The sequence below is a fragment of the Amphiprion ocellaris genome, chromosome 24 (assembly GCF_022539595.1).
Source record: "Amphiprion ocellaris isolate individual 3 ecotype Okinawa chromosome 24, ASM2253959v1, whole genome shotgun sequence".
Taxonomy (NCBI): Eukaryota; Metazoa; Chordata; class Actinopteri; family Pomacentridae; genus Amphiprion; species Amphiprion ocellaris.
Window position 1 is genome coordinate 10,678,360 of NC_072789.1, and position 24,038 is coordinate 10,702,397.

The window sequence follows — 24,038 nt, forward strand, 5'->3', positions numbered from 1 at the left end:
TCTCTTCTCTCCTTTGCTGACTTTGTTTTGCACATGTGGAGCCTACATGTCAACAAACTCTGTCTTTTAATTCCAGTTGAATTCAAGTTGTATCAAAGGGCTCTTAAGTCTGAGTAAATTATATTCTATCACACAGACGTCTCTTGTGGATTAGTCATGGCCAATGAGAAGTATGAGTTTTCCAAAAAACTTGTAGCATGATGTGTTTGAGTTAATTTTCTTTCCTTCACTTCAGTCTTCTAGTGATGTGACTATTCCAACATCACAGTATTAATGCTAAACTGATAAATCATGCAGCACTACTTTCTACTACATAACTGAACAAGATGGAGTTATGCTGAAACACATGGTGATAATATGATGGTTATGAGTTATAAGGAGCACATTTTTTAACATTTTTAGACCAATTTATGTATGTTTATCCACATAAAGATAAAATTTAGCTCGCTGCAGCGATGTCTATGATGCTTGTATGTGTTCGTCTGGGTTTTCACTCTCAGAAGTAGTGTGATGTTGGTGATGTTTCAGTTAGTGTGAAGGGAAAAACAAATAACATTGTTGACATTAAAATGTGATGTGTATGTTTATTAGACTATATTTATGCATGTGCTTTAGTGCAGATTCAAAATCTTGTTTCAGTTTTTACATTTGACAGTGTTTATGTTTTTTGATTATCACAAATTACCCATTAGCTTTACCAGTTTTTTCCTCTGGAAAGGCCTGGAGCATCACCCAGCTGACACTAGACAGGTCAGTAGTTCATCATAGGGCCAGCTATACACAGTCACATTCACACTATATCACACCAACTTAGAATCACCAACATAGCTTAGAATATCTTTGGAGGAAGCTTGAGCACCTAGAGAAAACATGAATTCCACACAGACAGACTCCAGCTGACCAGCAGGTGAAAACCCAGAATATTGTTGCTGTAGTACTGTACAGCACCCAGTATACTGACGCGAATGATTTTTTTAGTGTCTGGACTGGGGGTGCACCATTATTTTGATCAGTATTCGGATCACAATTATTTATCACAATTACTCATTGATTTCAGATATATATATTTCAGAGATATATTTATTGCACATTGACTTTTAAATAAACAGAGCACCGCTTTTACATCCATTCTGCACTACATTCCCGCACATGTACAAATCTGCATTCAATATGCAATATATAGAAATAAATAGATGCATGTTTCTTAAACGCCTCACATGCAGGTTACCGTAGAAGTCTCCGCTCAGCTCAGACAAAAGTGTGACCAAACATTACTTTAACAAAGTAGAATAAAGCATTCTAATGGCAGATTTACACCAGTTGAAACCACATGATTTTATTTACATGGGCTGTTTTCTTTGAGCAGAGCACTTAGTGAGTTTCAATCATGTTCATTGATATGTGGGAAGCAAAAAACACGATTAATATTCAGTTAACTGTGAAGCTCATGTCCAAAATGAAGGACGGCAACAAAACATCTGTTTTTTTTAAATGTGGCTCACATTTATCATCATAAAACTGTTGCCTCAAACAAAACAAATGAGTTTTGTCAAAGCTTTGGAATCAGTTTTTGACTTTATGTGCCTTGTGATTGGCTGTCAAAGCGCTGCATACGTTGATGTCTTGTGTACATGGAGGGAATATTCCTGAAGGCCAACATGCAGCAACTGAAACTCACACGTTTAATTGAAGGACTTGACTCTATACTCCACATCTGGAACCCATCCACTGACTGTGTGTGGAGGAAAAGCGTTACAAAGCAGGTCGGACAGAATATTTGGTGGATGAGATGTTTATTTACACAAGCCATAAAACACACTCACACACACACACTCGTCTGCTCAGTGCATTCACTTCCATGTACAGTACTTTACAATTACAGAGTACAAGACATCCAGGTAGGTAGCATTCTGGTTTGACATCATTACGTTTCTTTTACTCGTTTACATTACCTTTGCTGTCTGTCACACGCACACACACGTATACACAATATGCACACAGACACAAGCAATGCACACACACACACACACACACATACACACACACACTCTCTCTCTCTCTCTCTAATGCACAACAGGGAAAAGCACTGGCACACACAGAGGCAGAACTCACACATAACATGGACAGGAAGCAGTAAGTCACTGTCGTAAACACTGAACATTTTGATGCTGAGCTGAGAACCAACAATAGAGCAGCAGAGGCAATAAACTTCTGTTCTCACAACACAATAGCCAAATAATATCATCAGTGCTTTTCCTTTCTCACACACATCACTGACACTTTGAAATAACATTAACCTGATGCCGGCAGACTTTTCTGCCATCCTTTAAAATGACACGTTGAGAACTTTTTCTCACTTTGTACACACCTGAATTTAAAGCTACAATTTAAACCTGGCCGCTGCTGTTATGTAACTCGAGTCACTCCGGGATTTTCTTTTGACAGATGTACGGCCAGAGAGCCAGCAAATACTCTTTAGTCGCTCATTTACTTGCCAGACACTTGGACCCTGTAAAACTAGATTCTCTTTAGAGAGAGAACGCTGCAATACCAACAACTCACCATAGTGTTGTGTAATTTTAAACCAGTAGAAATCCACCACATGTAAATTCAACCAATATGCAGGAACAAAGTGAAGAACACAACCTGCTTTTTCCAAGGAACTCAGTAGTCATCTGATGTGAGCAGCTCCGTTAGAACTGACATCACTGTTATGTAACGATGTGCTACGTTGGTGAGCGGCCTGTCACCAGAACTGCGTAGGCTAACTCCAAACTGACTAATGGCAGAGGAGATTTTTTTAGACAAGAACTTTTATTGGAGGACCTGAAAGCAAACCTGCATTTTCAGAGTTTACTTTAGTTGGTACCCAACCTTTAAAGAGTAAGTTTGAGGATATAATCAGGTACTACAATCACAAGATTTTCCATCTGGGCTTTGAGCAGCATTTATCTCATATAAACATGGTGTATTTAATGGAAGTAACATTTTAAGATGACCCCTTGTAAAACTAATGCAGTTTAAACAACACTTAAATCTTAAGTCAGTCTTCTCATGTTTTTTCCCAGGCAGTGTGGTAGAGCAAGATATCTGCCAAGTGAAATTGGTGCAACAGTTTTGTAATAAAATGACAAGTGGTTTGTAAGTCCAACCATGGTACTTTTTAGAGCGTTACAGTCAGTTTATATCAGTGACATATTTGAATACAGCTTTAGATTCTATGCTGTCAAAATTGTTAGCTTATGAAATAACGATGCCTTTTATTATAAGAGGCATTTTAAAATACTCAAGGTTAAAGGCACCCTGTGAGATTATTTTTTAGCCACTCATAGTGCTAAACTGCAATGTCCCAAAAAAAGTTTTGTCAGTATTGTGCACATTACTGTAGCCTCGTGTGATTTCACTGTCACTGAATGTAAACATCTCTTTGTTTACAAAATGAATCCACAGGGCAGCTTTAATTTCAGTAACAGGATACGTTCATTTAGCAAACCTCAATTTTATGCTTCAGTAATTAACATATAGACAATCTGGTCAGCAAAAGTATTTGACAAAATATTCCCAAATGTGTTATTTCAAAATGTATATATTTTGTAATATTTTCAAAATGGCCAAAATGCCACCATTTATCAGAGCAAGAAACTGGAAAAATTGCTGGGTTTTCAACTTTCTGACAGTTCTTGACCAATCATGTGTCATATGACTTTTGATTTCATCTGGAAAAATAACTAACGCGTCAAATATTGCATAATTTAATAGAATATTTAATCAAAATTATTTTATTCTAAATGTCTTTTTAAAGAAATCGTCAAAAACAAACCAGATGACAAAACTTCAGGGAGTCTTTGGCTGAAGTGTCGGATGTGTTGTACACAGAGCAGAGCAGAGACGAGGATGGAAACCCATTAAATATATAAGTTGTAAACTATCCATAAAACTACAGTCCAGTACTGTGGGCACAGAAGAATGTTGTGCATGTTGATTTGTTTTTTCTTCTTTTTTTTTATAAAGAGATTCGATTAAACTTAACTAGATTTTTTTTTTCATGATTTATGACATTGTAACTGTTATACCGGATTAAACTTATCTTTTTGTTCTGTCTCCTTCTAGTCATTTTTGTGCCGTTTCCATAGAGATGCAGGAATTTTTAAAGTACTCTTTAAAAAGTACTTTTTTTTAGTTGCTGAAATGATTCGTTATTATTCATTTAGTACATCACAAGCATTACAGTTATATCCAGATTATGTGAGAATATTGACCTGCTGTTACTTAAAATAAGAAGCAGTAGTTTTCAAGGCAAAATTGAAATGCAATTTCATGAAGAAGTTTTTATAAAATAGTATATCCAGTATGCTACATACTTTACATGTACATATAAATGAAATTTTGCCGACCATCAGTATAATCTTTTTCTGTTTATCACTCTGTCCCAAGGGAGGAAATTTTAACTGTCTTGTTTGCAAAAAAAAAGCCTCCAGGTTTTTTTGCCCTTTGACCTCTTTAACTGCAATCTGATCAGGTTGCAAAAGAAAAGGTTACCAAAACAGACCAGAGGTTAAAGTCACTAGGTTAAGAAGCCCAGAGATGATAAGATAAAAATGTCAAGATGATACCAATGATCACTGAAGTGCGCGTTTATTGAAAAAGACTATTTTTAAAGTCACCTCTGCACCTAAATCTAACAATTAACATGGAACCAGCCCACGCATCTTTCTACATGAGAATCATTAGACGAGTTGATCTGATGATCTGTTTCTATTTAGTCAGCTTTATGTGGTTACCATGCTTTGCTACAGTTACCTATTGCCAGGCAAAAATGACTCGTTCAGTTTCATACTTCATTGCACAAGATTCTCCAACCAAACATCACTGACTTTTTTTTTTTACAATGTAGACAAAAACACTCGCAGTTCGTCTGTACCAGATCACTGCCAGATCTAGTCTTTTTTTGTCGAACAGCAGCCATTTTTATTGAATTGATTTGCTTACATAAATTATAAGCTGCAAACGAGGCTAAATGTTGAGCCTTAATATGAAAATTAGAAAGCTCCAAACAAAGTTTGTATGCATCCAACATGCACAAACTTAGCTGAAATGCTGGAAATGGATGGAATTGCCCAGTAATTGGCAAGAAGTGGCCACCAGCTGCTCTGAGCTGCTCATCAGTTAGATGGCAAGGGCCATTATCTAATGGATAATGGATCAATGGGTAAAAAACACACCACCCACATGGGATAGATATTGTGGCTGGCCAAACCTCTGCTGATCTATGATCACACAGCAGAACACTTTCCAATCCTGTGTCCAATAAATAGAAATATCAAATAACAACAAAGCACTGCTGTGGTCATACATTTCCCACAGTGTGACAATTGTGTGGCTGCAGTGTTGGCTGAGACAGTTCTACGTTAGCATGAGAATTGTCTTTAGCCTGTGAAGACTTAAACAAAGACCCTCTGGAGGGTCCCATGGGACCCTGGCATAGTGAAGACCAAAAGAAGTGCAGCACACTTGGGGACAGGAGGATGAAGACCCAGGGGTCGATGATGGAGTTGATGGAGATGAAGCGGAGGGCAATCAGGTCCAGGCGGTGAGACTCCTTGTGTCTCTGGATGGAGTTGATGTACACTCGGATCTGAGAGATGAATAGAGAGAGAAAAGAAGGAGCAGGGAGTGAGAGAAGACACACTGTGATTAAACATGGTTTCCAAGGTGTGATCCCTGACACAGACAGCTACATCATAGCTGGCAGTCTGGTTATACATCCTACATTTGACCCTCTACAGCAGCTGGACCTGTTTATGTGCAGCAGTGGAGCAGTCTGATAAAGGAGCTCAACAATGGATACTGAACCCACTTCTGCTTAAATACCTAACTGATGCTCATCATGTCGCTTTAGATTTCTAAACTTAAATGGCAGACATTGTTTTATATACAATCCTATTGTTGGGGATATGCAGATGTACAAAGACATGAACGAAAAAGTGGGACAGACCAGTCACCTTTTGATCCTGCCCGTTCAGTATAATAGTAATCTCCGTTACAGTAAATGTTAGCAGTGAAGTGACTGTGTGAGAGCTGTGAATGAAAAATAACTGTTCTCCATTGTGTATGAGTATGTACATTAGAAGGTGAAGGTAGACTCCTAGATTTAGCACTGGTCTGTTTCTGGGAAGGTCTAACTTCATTTAGTTTGATCTGTTTTTCATTCATTCATTCATTCTCAAAACCGCTTATTCTCTTCAGGGTTGTGGTAGCAGCAGAGGGAGCAGAGATGCCAGGCCTCCCAGAAACTCCTTCCAGCTTGTCGTGGAGGATCCCCAGCTGTTACTGGGAAAGCTCAGAGATATAATCCTTCCAGTGAGTCCTGGTTTGGCCCAAGGACTACGCCCAGCTGATCCTGTCTGTTACACTTATAAAGGGAGGCACCCAGGGGCCATCTTTATCAGGTACCCAGAACATCTTAACTTGTTCCTTTAAATGTGTAGGAGCAGCATAGTTACTCTTAACAGCTGCTGGTATATGTTCTGTTGTTATTACTCTTTACCTAAAGTTCATGACCATAAGTAAGGGTTGGGATGTAGATTTAATAGTGAATCAAGGGTTTTCCCTTAAAGCTCAGCTCCCTCTTCACCACCAAGGTACGATACAGTGACTGCATCACTGCAGGTGCTACAGCAAACCTGTGGTTTCTTCATTTCATTGGATTGCTAACATTTTCTAATCTGCTCCAAAGATGACAAGGAGCTGAAGGGAGTGTCATGAGCTTGGCACACACACATTTTACTTATGTTAACTAAAACTGTGTTTTTTCTGACAAGCCCTTTAGCACAGCTGGAAACTACAAGTTTTCTGCTCACACTCTATGCTTAGTGTCAGTTACTGAGTACAACAGTGTCCTTAATGTTGAAAAAATGACAGAAAGGAAGCATTACTTTGTGCAAATCATTTGAGACGAAGGGAAAACATGGAGCTGCAGATAAGTGGTAAATGTAGACAATAAGGTTTGTTGTACAGTGAAGTTAAGTTTTTAAGACCACAGTTTCAGTCATAGCATGCACGCTGATCTTCCAGTCATATTAAAACACATGGGAAACTCAAACTGTGGAACTCCTCAAACTGCAGGCAGCAACCAAACTATGTGATGCTCAAAGTAATTACTGCAAAAATAGCCACTGATAGTCTATAAAGTTATGTAACTAGAATCGCAGTGTGTCCTCACAGAGTATGATCAACGTGCTGAAACTATGGCTGGTGTCTCAAAACTGGCCACAGCTGCGGTTTTTATTGTCACTATGGGAACTTGTGCATGTCCATCTCCAGCAGTGCAACCAAATGACGGCGGAGGTAACTTAATCCCATTTGCATAGCTCTTAGACAGGTTGCTGTGAAGATTAGTCTACCTATGTGTTTCAGAATTCAAAATGATGTAAGGTAAAAAGTCACTTTTGCATGTTCAACAACAAGAAGCCCACTCCCCAATTGTATGCTCTTAAATGCAGATAGCAGCACCCCTCATTCCTCATAGTTCACACACAGGATGTTTACAGAGCATAATGTTCTGAATCAGAAAGAATATTGGAATTAGTCTCAGCATCACTTTGTTTGCTTTTCAAATGGACTGCTGAGGCAAACACATCACCCGATGTGTGTATTTAGTGGTTTTAGGAGAGGCTGGGAGGCAGACGTTGAATGTTGAGGCAGAACCAAATCGAAATTCCCATGCAGATACCCAGCTGAGTTGCTTTAAACACAAAGATACATATTTATTGAAATAATCTTGATTGTAAATAAGGACTGTATTCATTACATAGCATTCATTTCTATCCACACAGTGGATTTATGCACGAATGGAAATGTTTATCAAATAATCTGAAGTCTTTTTCTCATCATGAAACAATACAGAGCTGATTTTAAATCATTTCTAACTCTAGATTCAGGACAGTCGTGTAAACAGGTGTCAGATTTAGCCAAGATTTATTCTGAATAGTTAAGAATGACTGAAAGTTCAGTTGTTTTTTAGGATTTTGATATAGCTCTTGTCCCTCAGCCAGAGTGTTGCTGCTGTATTTTTGAGCTAATTTTTGTAATGATCCCATATTTTATACGCTGGTTTTACTGAAATAAAGACATATTTGAAGTGAACCTATTCTGCTCAGGAGAAAATAAGACAGCTAATAAGATTATTCTCCCCATGATTAACATTGAAAACATCATTTTCCAAATATTTGTTGTTTGGATAAACATATTAGAAATTACCTTCTCTCCTCATACCATCAACGGTTAATAAAGTAACATAACTGCAACCCATTGTCTTTGCACTGAGGCACTTGGGGATACTTGGCTACTGCAAGTCTGCCCCTACAGTATCCACACAGTAGAGTCAAAAACCCAGCCAGATCAGTGAATATTCTGCCTTTGTCAGCGTATTAAATTTGTTTCGCCCCGTCTGCAACCTTTAGCCTTGTTCCAATTAAATACAATGACGTGACAGGGAAAATATAGATCACCTTTTGACCTCATTAACCTGCACATACAGTGTGTCTTTTTATCAATAATTGTTCAATAATAAAATCTTTGACCTTTTAAAAATGGAACAGCGTTTGAATACAGCTGTTTGTATTAGTACTGCTAAGACCTGGAATGAGCAGCAGATTACACTGATTAGTTCCTCCTCTGTGGTTGAAAACTGTCAGTGAAATCAGCAACAGCGGTTATTACGGGGGAATGAGAAGCAGTAAATTCCCTCAGCTGATGGTCACGAGGTTGAGAACCAGCATATTAATACAATCCAGGGAAGCTATGACTAGTTCACAGGTTTAGAAATCGCTGCTGCTGTTCTCTGGGGCTCAGAGAGGAACAATATACAGTTAAAACAGTTAAATGCAAGAGGAAAGTGACCTCCCATTAGTTGTAGAGTCGGTGTATTTCCTGATACTGCCTTACTTATTCACTTCATTCTTTCCACCCAAATTTTTCTCTTTCTTTCCTCTGAACTTCTCATTATCTTGCCCTCCATCTCCATACACATCTGCCTTTTGATGTAACTGTTTTTCTTCTAAACAGCCTCTCTGCTATCCAATTTGCTGACATTGCAATGGTTGCACCAACATTGTTGCATCATTAAGTTCATTTCCTGTTGCTCAGTCACACAGTCCAGTAGCTGATTAGTTGCAATGAAGACGGGTTATTTCCTTAGCACATGCTCTCTCCATAGACGCAAATTGCAGTTAGGAGTCGTGCTTGAGGGCACATCAGCATCTGTTATTGTGAAAGAATTGTGTGAGAGAAAGCTGTTAAATCCTCACATTCACAGATTTTATCAGCTGCTGTAGGAAAATGGTAAAAATTCAGGAGGAGTTCCAACAACAAAGTATACGCACAGATCAAAGATATATATAGGATATAAAAGCCCCGACTAATCAAACAGCTCTGGAATTAAAGATGAGCATAATGCAGTTATGTGTTGCAGAATAGCTCTATACTATCCTGACATCACTTTAAACAGAACCACGAGGTCATTACTGTGATTAGTGACAGCCCTCGCCATGTGTGAGAGACAAAAACAAGGCAGGCGAAGGATCGTGTGTGCGTGTGGAGAGAGATTTTTTTTGTTTGTTTTGCCAGGCTGAGCCATGAAGGCTGTGAAACCACTTTCTTCTCTTCTCTCAGCACCAGCAGGAAGCGCAATAAAAGTGTTAATGCAAAGCGTGTGTGAGGGCTCGATGCTCAGAGAACATGCCTCTGTTTGAGTTTCATTTTCAAGAACAAAATTTAAACTTGCCGAACTGCGTGCTGAGCAAATATCAGAGTCAGAGGTGAGGGTACTTTAATCTGTCTCTTGTGTTATTCTATTGTCCCGGGTTCACATCCAATGACCTTTATTCATTTAAAAGAAGACTGACACTGAAAGTGCATTACAAATTCCATTACTGCACTTTCCCAGTCTTTCTATCTCTACCAATCTACCTGCCTTTTTAAATTTTTAATGCAATCAGAGATAACCAGAGGCATTTCACATACATCAGTCCACAGTTTCATATTGGCAGAAAAATGTAATCTGATCCTGCCCTGTGTGTGTCTGAGTGCGTGATATCCCGTCGGAGGACTGTGGTATCACATTGCTAGCTGGACACCCATGAGTGTTTATATAAAGCTCTAAATAAATTATGCATTTGTAGTAGTACATCTGTATGTGTACTGTAGCCTTGGGAAGCTAGCAACTGTAGGGTAAATATGAAGCACCTTTAATATCTTTATTCAAGCCCCACCCTCAGTAGCTAATGGTGCCATCTGCCAAGTTTACCACCCCAGTACTAATCCTATGCAGTCTGCAGCAGGAGTCGACCAGTATCTATCAGGGAGACTGATAACCATTTGCAGTAAAAATATAGGTTTTTTTTAATAACAGAAGCTTCAGCACAAAACTGCTTTGCCTTATTTTTTTTCCCAACTGTTTGACTTGTTTAGTTAAGACATTATTAGTTGAGACATGTAACCAGATAGCATTGTGGGCCGTGGCGGCTGCATCAGACCCAAAGTAGCACAAATTTGAATTCATTTAGGTCATCAGCAATCAAGAACGAATTGGAAAAATGCTAAATATGCTCGGATACCAAAATAGGCTGGTCACTATTCTGCAACGATACCAGCAGGAGCGTCATTACTTGAAATGTATAGTAGTATTTAATTTCACACAGTACTAAAGAACAGCAGGTTTCTCATTTGTAGCCACCAGCTGTAAATGTTGCGGGTTGAGTTAGCAATATGATGAGACGAGAACTCTATGAATGAGTTTTCTGTTAAAAAACTGAGGCACAGAAGTCACCAGCTGACCCATGTAGAGGACATGGAAATAGAGGAAGTCAGGTGTAATTGAACTGGCTGCTTTATAGTGATAATATATTATCCTGATGTCACATGTCCACTATCAGTAGAAATGATCTCTTTGTCTTCATGTAGATCATACAGAAAGGAATGGGAAAGGAAATTCTTCTTGAGGCTGGATGTACATTTAAAAATAAGGGACTAAATCCCGCTCAGCATAATGACATAGTGTGCGCCTGGATTGAAATACGGTAAAAGGTTTTCTTCATCTTCCTGCGGGGCAAATGGAAATGGCCGCCAAATAGGTTAATGTGGCCATTCTGTGGAAATATGAGGACAGGAGTGGAGACATGACTGTGACAGCCACAAGCAAGTGATTTACCAGAATGCATATGACTACCATAATACGAAGAATTTATGACATCTGGCTGAAAGTAATGTTAAGAGGGCTTCTGCCTGCACTGGTCAAATGTCTGCTAACTGTCAGTGGTTGTCTGATGAAAGAAGATGTAACAGGATAAAAGCCACGACAGACAAGAAGATGCAAAAAGACAACCTATAAATAAAACTAGAACTGTCGTCATGAGTGGGTTTAAAGGAAAAGGAAACAAACTGGGGATGTCTGTGCTTTACGACCTTTATAATGATGTCTGAACTGAACCTAGTGGGTGGATCCTATAAACTTCTACCATCAGTTTTCGTCATCTTGGCAAGGCATCATGCCTTCCAGTCATTCCCAACCTCAGACATTGATAAAAGACCCTGACTGGACGTTTGAGAACCGCTGACATCACAGTAGTGGAGATATGATCTGCTGGAGCTCCATTAGTTTTCCTTCATCTCTGCTGCTGCCTCCTTTCTGTCCGTCCTTGTTTGACCTCACTGTACCAGAGTCATCTGTTTTATTCAGCCTCCTAATGAGGCCGTGAAGAAAGCTGATCCCAGTGTCCTTTACCTGCCGACAGTCATACAGTACACACCTGGTACACAGTGTACAGTGGAGGACAGTTTAATAAACCATCACACTGCAACAGATATAAACGATGTGATTCAATAAAGCATTCTGGCTAAATTATTATTACGAAGCACATCTTATCCTGTTGTATCATCAGATTGATTTCAAGAATTGCATGGTATTTTGTAGCTTTTGATCACTTACAGCCCCTATCAGATGGAGGAATCTGTGATAACTAACCAGTAACTATAAGGTGTTATTAACGCTGCTTTAATGCTACATTTATTGGGGTTAAAGCAATATAAAGGTCTGTGTGTGAAGGTCTTTTACATCCAAAAATATTCTTGAATGGTAAGTGACTGCACCAACTGAGGCTCTAAAAGGCTCAGTTTGTGAGAGCGCAGCTCATAAAATTCTGTCTTTGTGTGGTCTCGGTTTGTGATATTGTGGATGTTATTAAATTAACTATGATGCAGAATTTGGCCATCAGTGTCGAGATGAAGGTTAAGAAGGTGCATTTCAACCTACAGTTGAGACGCATCAACGCATAAGATGGCACTTTGGCCCATTACTGCTGTGTGCAGTAAAGTGTACAACATCATACACTGCTGGGAAAGTTATTGATTTTCCATTTGAAATCCAAAGTGACATTTACAGGACTGATGTGGTTTCAAACAGACTGTCCAGGAGACTTACTGAGATGACATAATGGCTCATCGCTTACTGATGAGTCATTTTTAGGCTGAATTTATATTTACAATCAGAGTCACAGATCCCCAAAATCAACTTTCTTTATCATATATCAAAACAGTTTTTTTTTCTTGCCAAACTAATTAGAAACATGTCAAAGTTCATTAGAACACCAGCTAACCAGAAGCTTGTTTTTGGTGTTTTTCATGTTTTGTTTGGCATTTGGTACATGTTATGCAAGCTTTCTGACAAACAAAGGCCAGGGACTGTGTGTAGCCACAATGTCAGTTGCTGGTTGCGGTTGCTGCAAGCATGTGTTGTCACTTCTCACAGCAACGTTTGTCAAAAGTTGCCACTGTTGTCAGAATGTCCTTACAGTCCATTATTTGTGTAGCTAACAGGCATGGCAAATGATTATTGGCTCCATCCTCCAAATAGTCATCATTCACAAATGTTATATTTGTGTTGTGAAATTTATAATTGTACTGTCAGAGCCAGATACTCTCATTTTCTCATTACAGACTCTGTCCAAATTGCTTCCTTATGACATTACTGATCAAATCCTGGGTTTTCCAAAGGTCAATTACAATTACACAGTATACTGTGTGTGAAGCCTGCTATTTGGAAGGAGAATCCTCTCTAGAAATCTGTGTTTGATGGTGGTTTTGCACTCATTCAGATAAGCGCTAAATTATTCATAGCCATTCCAAATGTTGATTTATAGTTTTATTTGACCATTATTTCCTTGTAACTGGAAATGACATAAACAAGTCACAAAAGACATTCTGTTAGAGATATCTAACTTTTTCTGTTCTTATTTTTTATTAAAAATGTAATGTCTAAAATTCTTCCTATCCATTGAAATCGTCACATTTTTTTAAAAAAAATGCAGCTTCGATACCACTCCAAATGTTTCTGGTAATTTCTACCATGTTTTATAACATTCTAACATGCTATAAATTGAGAACAGCTGATGCCGTAGTTCTCTATTCAGTTACTTGTCTGCAAGTCACGGCTGAAACCAAGAAGCGCAGTCAGCTGCTATTAGGGTTCATCACTAAGAGAGAGCTTGGACATTGTGGCTGCTCACAAGACATTTAAAGGCTATAAAGTCATATCTGAATGTTTTCAGGTGCCAGTAAAGCATCATCAGAAAGCACAAGGAGTTCTCCAACTCCAACTGTTCTTTTACTTGTATGTATTCTGATTTGTTATTTACATATTCAATTAACTAAAATTCAGTTTTCCTTTGTTGCACTTTCCCTCTCCGAGCTGATACAACTAACTTACTGTAGCTCTCCTAACTCAAATAAAGAAGTGAACTGACTCCATCTATCTGAACAAGAACCGTATAGGATGTGTTTATTAAAGATATTTGAGTCCATTTCATTTTCTACTCCAGCAGTAACACAGGACTGGAAAACCTCCACTGAAAAAGCACCTTATTTATCGTTTACCGGAGTAATTGTTGTAATTTTCCTTTAAACTCAAAAACTGAAAAAATATATGCATTTAGAAAAAGCTTAACATAACTAAATGCTTAGAAAGCCAAGAGATCTTAATCTACTACCAGAGCCATTAAATCTGTGTTTAATCATTGTGAGTTTATAGCCTATATAGGGCATCAGAATCGGCAGCTGAGTCAGAATGGCACTTACGCATTGCTTCCTGTCTCCATTTCAGCATCAGACTATCCCATAGTCTATTGTATTATTTATGAATAGCTGCATTTCCACTAAATGCTACAAGCTTGCAGAGACACAGCTGCACAAAGATATGCATCTGATTACATACAATAAACTGCACCCACGCTGGGTGACACTTGGACATTCTTTTGATAAGATTGTTGTTTTTCAGACTAAAAACCGCAAAGACGTTTTATCTTTCAGACATCAGCTTTTACTGAGTGACTCTGAATCAACTGCTGAAAAGAAGTTAGGATGTACCACGACTTAGATCACGTAGTAAGTTTTAATTCTCTATATATAGATGCGTCTGTCTCTAGATCAGATTCCATATATGCATATTCTTAACTGTCCTTTATATTCACTTGTTCTTGTTATATGAAGATGTTACACTCGCGCCATTTAGAAGAATATAGAGGATTCTGAAGAGATCTAATCGAAGCCAAGCAACACTGTTTTACTGAGAAATATTAGTCAACTGGTTATCTGATTAGTCAAGTAAAAATTAATTAGCAACTAGTTTGAGTCAAAAAGCAAACATCACGTCTCCAGTACGCCAAAAAACGGTCACCTTTTTCACTGTGTGAATATTTTATAATTATAATAATAATAATATTATTACTGCTTTTCAAGATATGCAAACATGCTGAAATGGACTAAAAAAATTAAAGTTAATTAAGAAAATGATCTGTGAACGATTTTCAATCAATGAAAATAACCATTAGTTACAGGCCTAATCAATATTGTACTGTTGTGATGTAGCTCATGCTGTCTTTTATGACCTCAGCACTGCAGTGAAGTAGCAGTCTCAAATATTTCCTTTTAAATAAATGCTTGTTCAGTGATTATTTATCTCCAAATGAGATAAAACAATGACTGAGTCCACGAGCTACTGATTAAAATTAATTGAAAGTCCTGGCATTTACAGGATTACAAACGGGGTTTCTACGGTAACATGGCCATACAGTGAGTAATGTTGGGCAGCACCTGGTTAAATCATGGTTTAACTTGACAAGTTCAAAAACACACCTGCAATTACTACTTATTACCAGAGCTGCTGCCAAAAAGACTGTAACAGATCTTTGAGATTGCCATTTTAAATGTATCTGATGCTGTTTGACCAAAAACACTAATAGTCATCCAGAGCAACTGATAAACTGATTTTGGAACACTCTCCCACCTCTTAAAAACAAATTGTTTTTACTGATTTTAGATGTAGATTTAAAAAAAAAAAAAAAAAAAAAAAAAAGCTAAAATGGTAGCAAAATGCAAATTTTGTACAGTGACTGAAGCATTGTGTGCCCCTGATTTGTATATGGTTTACTTTACAAACCAAACTGGCAGACCAGATTTACATTACCGGATTTGTTTTTGCTGGCAGCGGTGGAGTTGATGTGAGAATAGTAGTTGAACCTGTGCATTATTTAAGGTAACACACCAGCCCCACAGGATCTGCTCACTCACAGAACCATGGAACTTAATCAATCTCTGCTATAACTACTGACCAGCTGACCCTTAGAGCGAACAAACTGCAACAAAGCTAGTTAACTGCTGTCACAGTCAATCAGCTTACGCCCACTAAGCTAATGCTACAAGGTCAACTGCAGAACAATGCTAAAGCATATGTGTGTGTTTTCTGTTGTCATCTTACCACCAGGGGCAGAGTGCAGATGATGAAGATGATGGTCATGACGACCAGCAGGATCAGATGCTCTACCTCCTCGGCCATAGACATCGTCCTGCGGTCGCTGTTGGGTCTTGTGGACGCCATCACTGAGCCGTTCCTCTTTCGACGTTGGTACATCCTGAACAGCTGGTAAACCACAAAGCCATTGCACGCCACAATGGCCAGCACCAGCACCAGCATGATCGTGGCATACAGGTTGGCATAGGCTCGGTCCTCTGGCCCCTTTGGGTTCATGTCAATGAAGCACCAAGTGCCAGGGCAGTATTGTACATATTTACCAAATCCGGCAAAAGGGAGCAGACAGAATAATGTACATAACACAAACACCACCGGGATGGTGATATAAGCACATTTCTTGGTGACATGCCGGCTGTATAAATAAGGGTAGCCAATAGCAAAGCATCTCTCTGACGCTGTAATGAAGAGGAGTGACAGAGTGGCCAGGCTGAAGAAAGTCATGCTGACCCCAAAATACTGACACACACTGTAAGGATCTTCAGGAGACATCCCAACCAAAGTAGTGTTACGTGCATAGGACAGCTGCACGAGTGGGCTGACCAGACAGGTCCCCGCCAAGTCTGTGACCACCAGCGATGTGATGAGGACATGAAACAACGCACGCCGCCGCATGCCCCCATTCCTCATGTCCCTGCGCCGCCGGATCTCCAGGATCACAAGGGCAGCTACGTTGCCAAAGATGCCTGCAGCGAACATGACGGCACTGGGAAGCGGGCTCTTGTCGCCGTTGATGCTGTGCATGTGGTGGCATGTGTCATTGCCTGAATCCATCACGGCTGAAACGTGGCTCGATTTTAATTGGAAAATGAGTCTCTGGTTCTGAAAATGGTGTCAACAATGTGTCCGTAAGTAGTCATTTGCAGCCATTCTGTTAAAGCAAAAGGAGGAGAGATATTTGAGATTTAGAGCTGCGACAGTCGCTTATTATGCAGTCAATTTGCAGAAAATTAATCAGCATTTATAGACAGGTGACAGAATAAAGGAAAAAAAATAAAGTGTCTCAGTAAGGTATTGGGCCAGTATGTTCGGCCAGAACAGTTTCATTACTCTTTGGCATTGATTCTCCAAGTCCAAAACCCCATTTCCTCCAAAACATATTCCCTCACTTTGTGTTTTGATGATGGTGGTGGAGAGCACTGTGTAACATGTCGGTCCAAAATCTCCTGTAGGTGTTCACATCTGGTGACTGAAGGCTACAGCGTATATGGATTAGGGCATTATCATCCTGGAAAGACCACTCCCACCAGGATTAGACATGTTTCATCATAGTATAAAAATGATCACTTAGATCAACTTCATATTGATTTGTAGTGTCTTTTGTGGACCTAATCAATGTCAGGAAAATACCCCCACTGTATAAGAGAGGCACCATATCGCTGAACTGTAGGGGACAAGAGTTCAGGTCTTTCCTTTATGTTGTCACCTGTCTGTATCTTATCATGTGATGTTTTAGGTAAAAGAGGGCAAACTGTACGAAGCTGAAGGAACTAAAACATGTTTCACTATTCAACATTTCACAGATGAAATTGTTAACATCAATAATGAAAGCAGTGTTTTAAGAAAAAAAAAAACTACAGCAACACACCTTCACTCTGTTCTGTAACTTCACTGATCACATAATGATACTTTTCAGATTTGTTTGGACTTTTTAATGCTGACTAGAGCCAACTTAATAACCAAACTTGACCACAAACCTGGCAGCAGCAGCCTGATTTCATTTTCCCTTTAACATATGGTGCACTAAGTAACATTTGAAATGAGTAGAGCGTAGTTGCAAGTGGATAAAATTCACTTCTTCCAAATGCAATGCAATAAAGTGTCCAAATACATCACAAGTAAAAGGACGCTAAAGGCAGAATAATTCAGTGTTTTTGTAGAACTAAACCCCTCCTGAGCTGCTCTGTTGTCTTTAAGGCTCACTTTGACACCAGAGGGGGGCTATGGATTCACTACATTCCATCTGTTCATCAAAAACAAGACCTTGGCTGTGATGCAAATTCTATTCTGACTAAACTTGAAGGGATGCTGTATATGAGTGCTACGTTTCTGCGTTTTCAGCATTGCTTTCATCTGTTCACCTTCCACTCACTGAGCTAAGAAGATGCACTGTCATTTGTGAGGGATGTTTACTGGTCTCCCTTTCCTTTCAGATTGTTTTGACACAATGTCAACAGGACTGACCAGACACACCACTCTAATTTGATGTTTACAGGCCTTTGTCTGCTGCTCCTATGCATACTGTGAGGGGAGAACTTTTTGCTTTTCTCGTAAAAAGGAACATTCTGCATATTCTGTAAAATTCCAGAGCTTGAACTCTTGCTCTCGTGTAAGTTTTGGAGTTGTGAAACCCAAAGTTGTTCCTCTTCTGTCTTTCCAGTTAACAGTTATCAGCTGACAGGCGGAAGGCTCAAGAACTGCTGTCCAAGTTCTCACACATATCACAAGGAAACACAGTTTATTCCTGAAATTCTTAGTTGCGCTGCTGAATAAGGAAGAAATGCTGTGTGACGATCGTTTTGTTTGACACCGTCAGTCCGTCTGTACAGCTGTTGCCTCACTCAGAGAAATATGGAAGTCCAATTGGGCTGTAAATGTTTTCGAAGTGTTCAAATCTAAGCCTACGTAATGCTACACATATGTGCCACCGGTATGACTGTGTGTGCACGTGTGGCTCCACTTTCACTGGAGTGTAATGACCAAAGAACTGACTCACTCGCTCTGTCCACTCCTGTGGTGCCTACTGGAGCTTTGGGCTTCGGATGTCCCTGAATCGGCCGCAAAAGACACAAAAACAGCGAATGTGTAATAAGGCAGCACCTAATGATTTAAATCAATCTGTTGATTATTTTATCGATTAATCAGTCAGTTGATTGGTCTATAAAATGTCACAAAATGTGGATCAGTGTTTCCCATCGAGCAATTTTCTTTTAAAAAAAAAAAAAAAAAAAAAAACTAAAATACTGAAACTGATTGTCAAAATAGCTAATAGCTGACAGCGGATCAGTTATTTTATTTGTTATTGCAGCTCTAATGTGTAGGAATCAAAACACAAATGAGCTCTGCCAGATGTGTCCAGGTGTTTTGCGGCAAGTCTATGGCAGCATTTTAAAATGCTTGATAATTCAGCATAAGTAGACATACAGAGGCATTAAAATCAGGTGAATACATGCCACTGTCAAAAATGGGAGAAGTTACAGTTTCCTCACATATTATGAGATAATTGAAACTCTATTAAGAGCAAACCAACGTTAGATTAGCAAGTGTGTAACAGCGTGCTCTCCCGGTTGTGTGCAGTTCTCGCAACGTGCTCATTGATATAAACATCCGAGTAACAAGTCAAAAAGTTGGACTTTAATTAGAAAAACAGACACATAGAATTTATGCCGAATGAAACTAAGAACTACAGACTCACAGAATGACTTCAGCCAAGGTCCGACAGCTCGACTGTTTTTCAGTTAGAAAGGAAATTTCACAATGCAAAAAGTAACCGGAGTTTTGCTTAAAAGTCGCTCCGAGTGAGAAAAACAGCGAGTCCACTCCAGTGACATCCGCGTGGAGCTCAGAGCGCTGAACCGCATTCAGATAAAGAAGTTCTCACCTGTTCAACGAGCTGCTCCGGTACAGCCCGGTCCGGTGTCCAACTGGAGTGAGTCTGGACAGAAATAATCCCAGTTTGACGAGTTTCAGTCTCTGAGCTGCTCCGGTTTATAGGTGCGCTGTTGACGGCTCGAGGCGCGCGACGCTCTGAGGAGACAGACATGAATGGAGCGGGTGCACACTGATGCTCTGACGTCACGCGGCCACACCCACTGGTGGCTCAGGGATCCCACAGCAGCCTGCACGGTAAGAGCATCAATAACATTTAATACGTTTAATCTTTCCTTCTAATTAAAAAAAAAAAAAAAAAAAAAACATGCTACCAAGTTATTTCAGTTGTGAGGAACAAAATCTGCAGGCACTTGCTTTAAAAAATGAAATTTAAGATTCAGCTAAAGTGAAGATATTTATTCTGCTATTATGTATCACATAAACACTCCCTGAAGTCTTCCCATGGTGTATCATAAGTCAGCGAGTAACAATTTTCAAATGCCCTGCAATTAAGCTTTTGAACCCCAACCACTTTCTGGCTGATTTTGATTCTGCCACAGTTTTACTCAACATGCTCTCATATTTCACTGCAATATAAAGTTCGACCTGCGGAAACAGCACAGCCATGGCTAGAAGTAAAGAAAACTCAGAAATGTCTTCTGTGCATTATGACACAGTTATACTGCCATAAAGCAAGTAAAAATTCTCCTACATAATTTGCAAAAAAATATCAATCAACATGTGTCCACCTCTGTTGTCAGTACTGAAACATCTTTCTTTTCTGCATACTATCTATATTTTAGTCCTTGCATTTTTAATTTGTATCCATTCTTGGTCCCAATCTGCTCTGTGTAAACGCATCCTGCAGTTCAACCAAAGAGAATTTTTATCACGTGACTGCTGGTCATAGTAGTAGCTCCTTGGTTGCACTGAGAAGTGCAGATTTTTTTGGTGTTTTTTAGGCTTTGGAACAAGTGGTTTGTTTCAGCCAAATTTTTTGAATGTGACAGAATAATGTGATTTTGACAAAATATTCAGATTTTATGCATATTTTTAGTTATTTTCCCTGATGGAGCCACGTCTATGATTCGTTTGATGACTGTTGGATGGCGCTTCTCCCTGTTTTTATGGGTTTAGACTCTGTTTTTGACAATTTTAACAAAATGTGATCAGAGGGTTAATTTGTTTTGTATGAAATGGTTGACCATGATGTCAGAAAAATGTGAAAAATGCCCACTGATGGAATATTAAATATGACATTACAAGGAATAACCAGCATTTTTTAAAGCACATTTGCTTAATGAGTGACTTCAATGATGAGTTTATTATTTTTATGCCATTTGAATAAATATTCTTTCTAGGGCTAATGTAAAGTAATTATTTTACACAGTAATCCTGAATAAATAAGAGAGATCCATGTACAGATACCTCAGTTTTTGGTACTTTGTATGTGTGTTTAAGGTAATAACACAATTTAAATGCACACCTTGGCTTCACCCGTGTAGCACCTAGAATGTGCTGAGAAAATGAGGCAGTTTCCTTATGTTGAAAAAAAAAAAACAATCCTATGAAAGTCCCCAAAGTAGTGTTTCTCTAAATAAACAACCCTACATATGTGCCTGCTTTCATCTGTCATGTATGTGAAACCAAAACATTCAAAGCATGTAGGATGAAAGCAGTGTAGAAAATGCAGCATGACAGATGTGTGTTTGGTTTCCTGTATGTGATATATATGTGGAGATTGCATGTCGTTCTCTTGGGTTTCCTCCCATAATCTCATGGATCTGAGGCTGTAATTTCCCAGCGGGATAAATATGAGTATTTGTTTTACTTTATTTTGTTTTTGTCCCTTAGGAACCAGTGATATAACCAGAGGCCTGTCTCCATGTGTTCCACCCACTGTCTCCATCCTCCTATGGCCCTACAAACGAAACAACCAGAGTCAACAAGTGATTTATAAATGGACAGTTTTGCAATTATCTCATTTTCTTTTCAGGGTTGTACCAGCCTTTCTTTATTTTCCATAGTGATTATAGATGTTTTTTTTTTTTTTTGCAGCACGGATGAAGTGATAATGCAACATCCGCCTATATTTATAGGAACTGATTTTAAAAGCTCCATAAAGCATTAAAATGTTATTCTAATTACATCATTTTGCCCATTTTAAGAATAGGACTAATGTCAAACAGGATCCTAAAATGGACTGCAATGTATACTGAAAGCCCTCAAATGATGAGAGCACTTGAGAGCTTTTATTCAGGCCCATTAATGTGTCCCTAATCGAGACGTATTGCCATTATGCCATCACTTTGTCCCCCATCTCCTGTTTATCCCACACTAAATGCTCTTCCTGCCCATTTCCATCCTGAACTTCTGCTTAGAAACAGCACCTGTACAACCACACAGTGTTACGACCTGACTGACCGGGCTGTGAAGGTTATTTATAGACGGACAGCCGTCATCAGACACAGGAATCCTACACACCCCTCCTTCATGCCTCTCTACCTGTTTTTAACTTTGTCTTTCATTGTCTCTTGTCTTTTTCCTTTTGTATGTCAGTGTCTCTGTCTCCTTTTCCCTTTGTTCTATATTTGTTTCCTCTCACAGTGCAGGCCTCTGTTACCTTGTCCTCGGACACCAAAATACCTTTCCTTTCCTCTTTCATTTCCTTCCCTTCCCTTCCCTTTTTCATTTGCTTTTTGTTTCCTGTCATTTCTGCTTTCTATCCATTTTCTCGCCTCTCTTTTGCCTCCCTTTTCATTTCTTGCATTTTCTTTAGATTTTTCTCCTTTTCTTTCTCTCTACCTCCTCGCTGTTCTTCTTTTGCCCTTTCCTTTCCTTTGCTTTCCTTGCTTGCCAAAGCAGTGCCAGATAAAGAGTGTTTAGAGGAACAATTGTCTATGATTTTTGTTGCATCATGTCTGTCTGCCTGTCTGCTTGCCAAGTTGTGCAGTAGCCACTCAGCCAACTGTTGGAGGGGTGTGTCATGGTCACAGGAAAAACCCTTTAAATTTTGCTGCAGATCAGGCTGCTTTTGTTAAAACTGTGACAAAGCATTTATGTCGGCAGAGGGTACCTCCTCTCTGAGGGTCTGTTTATTGTAGATTAAACCATTTATTACTGAACATTATATGATAAAGAGTTTCAGTTTACACCTTTAATCATAAATGTTCCAGCTAATTTTTGAAGCAAAATCAGACAAGCTGTCAGATTGTCAAAAACGAAAAGCTAAAATGTCCATTAAGAATTCACCCTTGACTTGATATCGATCCACTTTAAGTATGGATCCTCAGTGTCTGTCTGTGCTCCTTATTTAGAAGCAAATCAATTATTGATCAAGGCCCTGGTCCACAGATTCTGTTATGCTGTGCTGGTGAACAGTCTTTGTTGAGAGATGAGCTGTTAAAGTGCTGACAAGTGCTGTATGTATTGTTAGTGTCTGTCTCTTTCACACACAAACACATACCGAGTTCCACCGCTGTCTACTGTGTGCATGTGTGTGTGTCTCTCTCTTTGTGTGTGTGTGTGTGTGGTCCAGCCTGCTAACAGTCTTTGTCTGAATCATTGATGAATGCATTGATTTTGGTGAATATCAGATGTCACAACTGCCAGCATCCTGTAATTACACACTGAAAAACTGAAAAACATCACCGGGGATGAAAATGATCCGATTACATGATCATGATCAAACATTGCAAATTACACAGTGTGATAAACAATCTGTTGTGTGCTCGTATTAATATTTATGTTTCATAGTTTGTTGAGTACAAACATCCAAATTCAAACATACGATCAGACTGAACAAGGGTGTTGCTATTACTTATTACACAGCAGGTTTTATTATGTCTCTGCACATATACTTGTTAGACGTAAATTTGCATTTCCACACATCAAATGATCAACGTAAATCTTTAGTATCATGCTCTGTGGTTTATATTTTCAGCCTGGCCTTTGCCTCCACCTGTAGGTTCATTTGGGTAAGTGCAACCTTCAACTTTGGTGATATTTGACTGCAGTCTATTTTTATGTACAGTCAGAGTATTCTTTGTTTATACTCCATGTTATGCACACTTTTATTGTGTTGTTATGTTGGATTATAATGACAAATGAGAGGAAACACTTTACCTATGACATAACTGAAAGAAAAAAATACTGAAATCCAGGAGTTGACAAATTTAGTTAAAGAAACAAGAAGAGACTAAATTCAGCTATATCCTTTTTATTTGTTTCTGAATCTAAAAATGTATGTTCATTGTGTCAGTATAGGTTATTGCATGAAAATCAAAAGGAAAAAATGTGCCAGTGATAAAATCAAAACCATGAAGTGAGCCTAGAGTGAAGGTGTTTGAATGCTTCCCATATTGGGCATTATTTGCATATAATTTGTGTTTGTCATGAATCCAACATTGTATACATTTCATAACTGGGTTACAAAGCAGTGATTTATTGCTCTGTCAGGCTCATACTGCAGCCATGTGGGCTTTTTACCCTCAGTCTGGGCTTTAGCAGATGAAAGCCATGTTCAGCTGGACTGAGGTCAGCAGACGTGGCCAGTTAACATATTACCGTGCTCTGGCTGTGTCCTCTA

The 24,038-nt window shown here is 39.0% G+C and overlaps 1 protein-coding gene across 2 annotated transcripts; it reads right to left on the reverse strand.

The window, feature by feature from the left end:
• Window positions 1–1,776: 1,776 nt before the first annotated feature.
• ptger2a (prostaglandin E receptor 2a (subtype EP2)) lies at window positions 1,777–19,689 on the reverse strand. Of its 2 annotated transcripts, XM_023267162.3 has the most exons (4): window positions 19,461–19,689; window positions 18,576–18,627; window positions 15,809–16,730; window positions 1,777–5,635 (listed from the first exon to the last, which is right to left on the reverse strand). In XM_023267162.3, the coding sequence occupies exons 3-4, from the start codon at window positions 16,631–16,633 to the stop codon at window positions 5,348–5,350; spliced, it is 1,113 nt and encodes a 370-aa protein (XP_023122930.1). In that variant the 5' UTR covers window positions 16,634–16,730; window positions 18,576–18,627; window positions 19,461–19,689; the 3' UTR covers window positions 1,777–5,347. The 2 variants fall into 2 exon arrangements, with proteins under 2 accessions (XP_023122930.1, XP_023122929.1); XM_023267161.3 differs by lacking the exon at window positions 18,576–18,627 and having other exon boundaries at window positions 19,461–19,688.
• Between the last annotated feature and the right edge of the window lie 4,349 nt (window positions 19,690–24,038).

Coding starts and splice junctions, on each gene's coding strand:
- ptger2a (XM_023267162.3), bottom strand. CDS start 16,633: ATGGATTCAGGCAATGACACATGCCACCACATGCACAGCATCAACGGC. Junction 5,636..15,808: donor TCTGCACTCTGCCCCTGGTG/GTAAGATGACAA, acceptor TTCATCTCTCAG/ATCCGAGTGTACATCAACTC.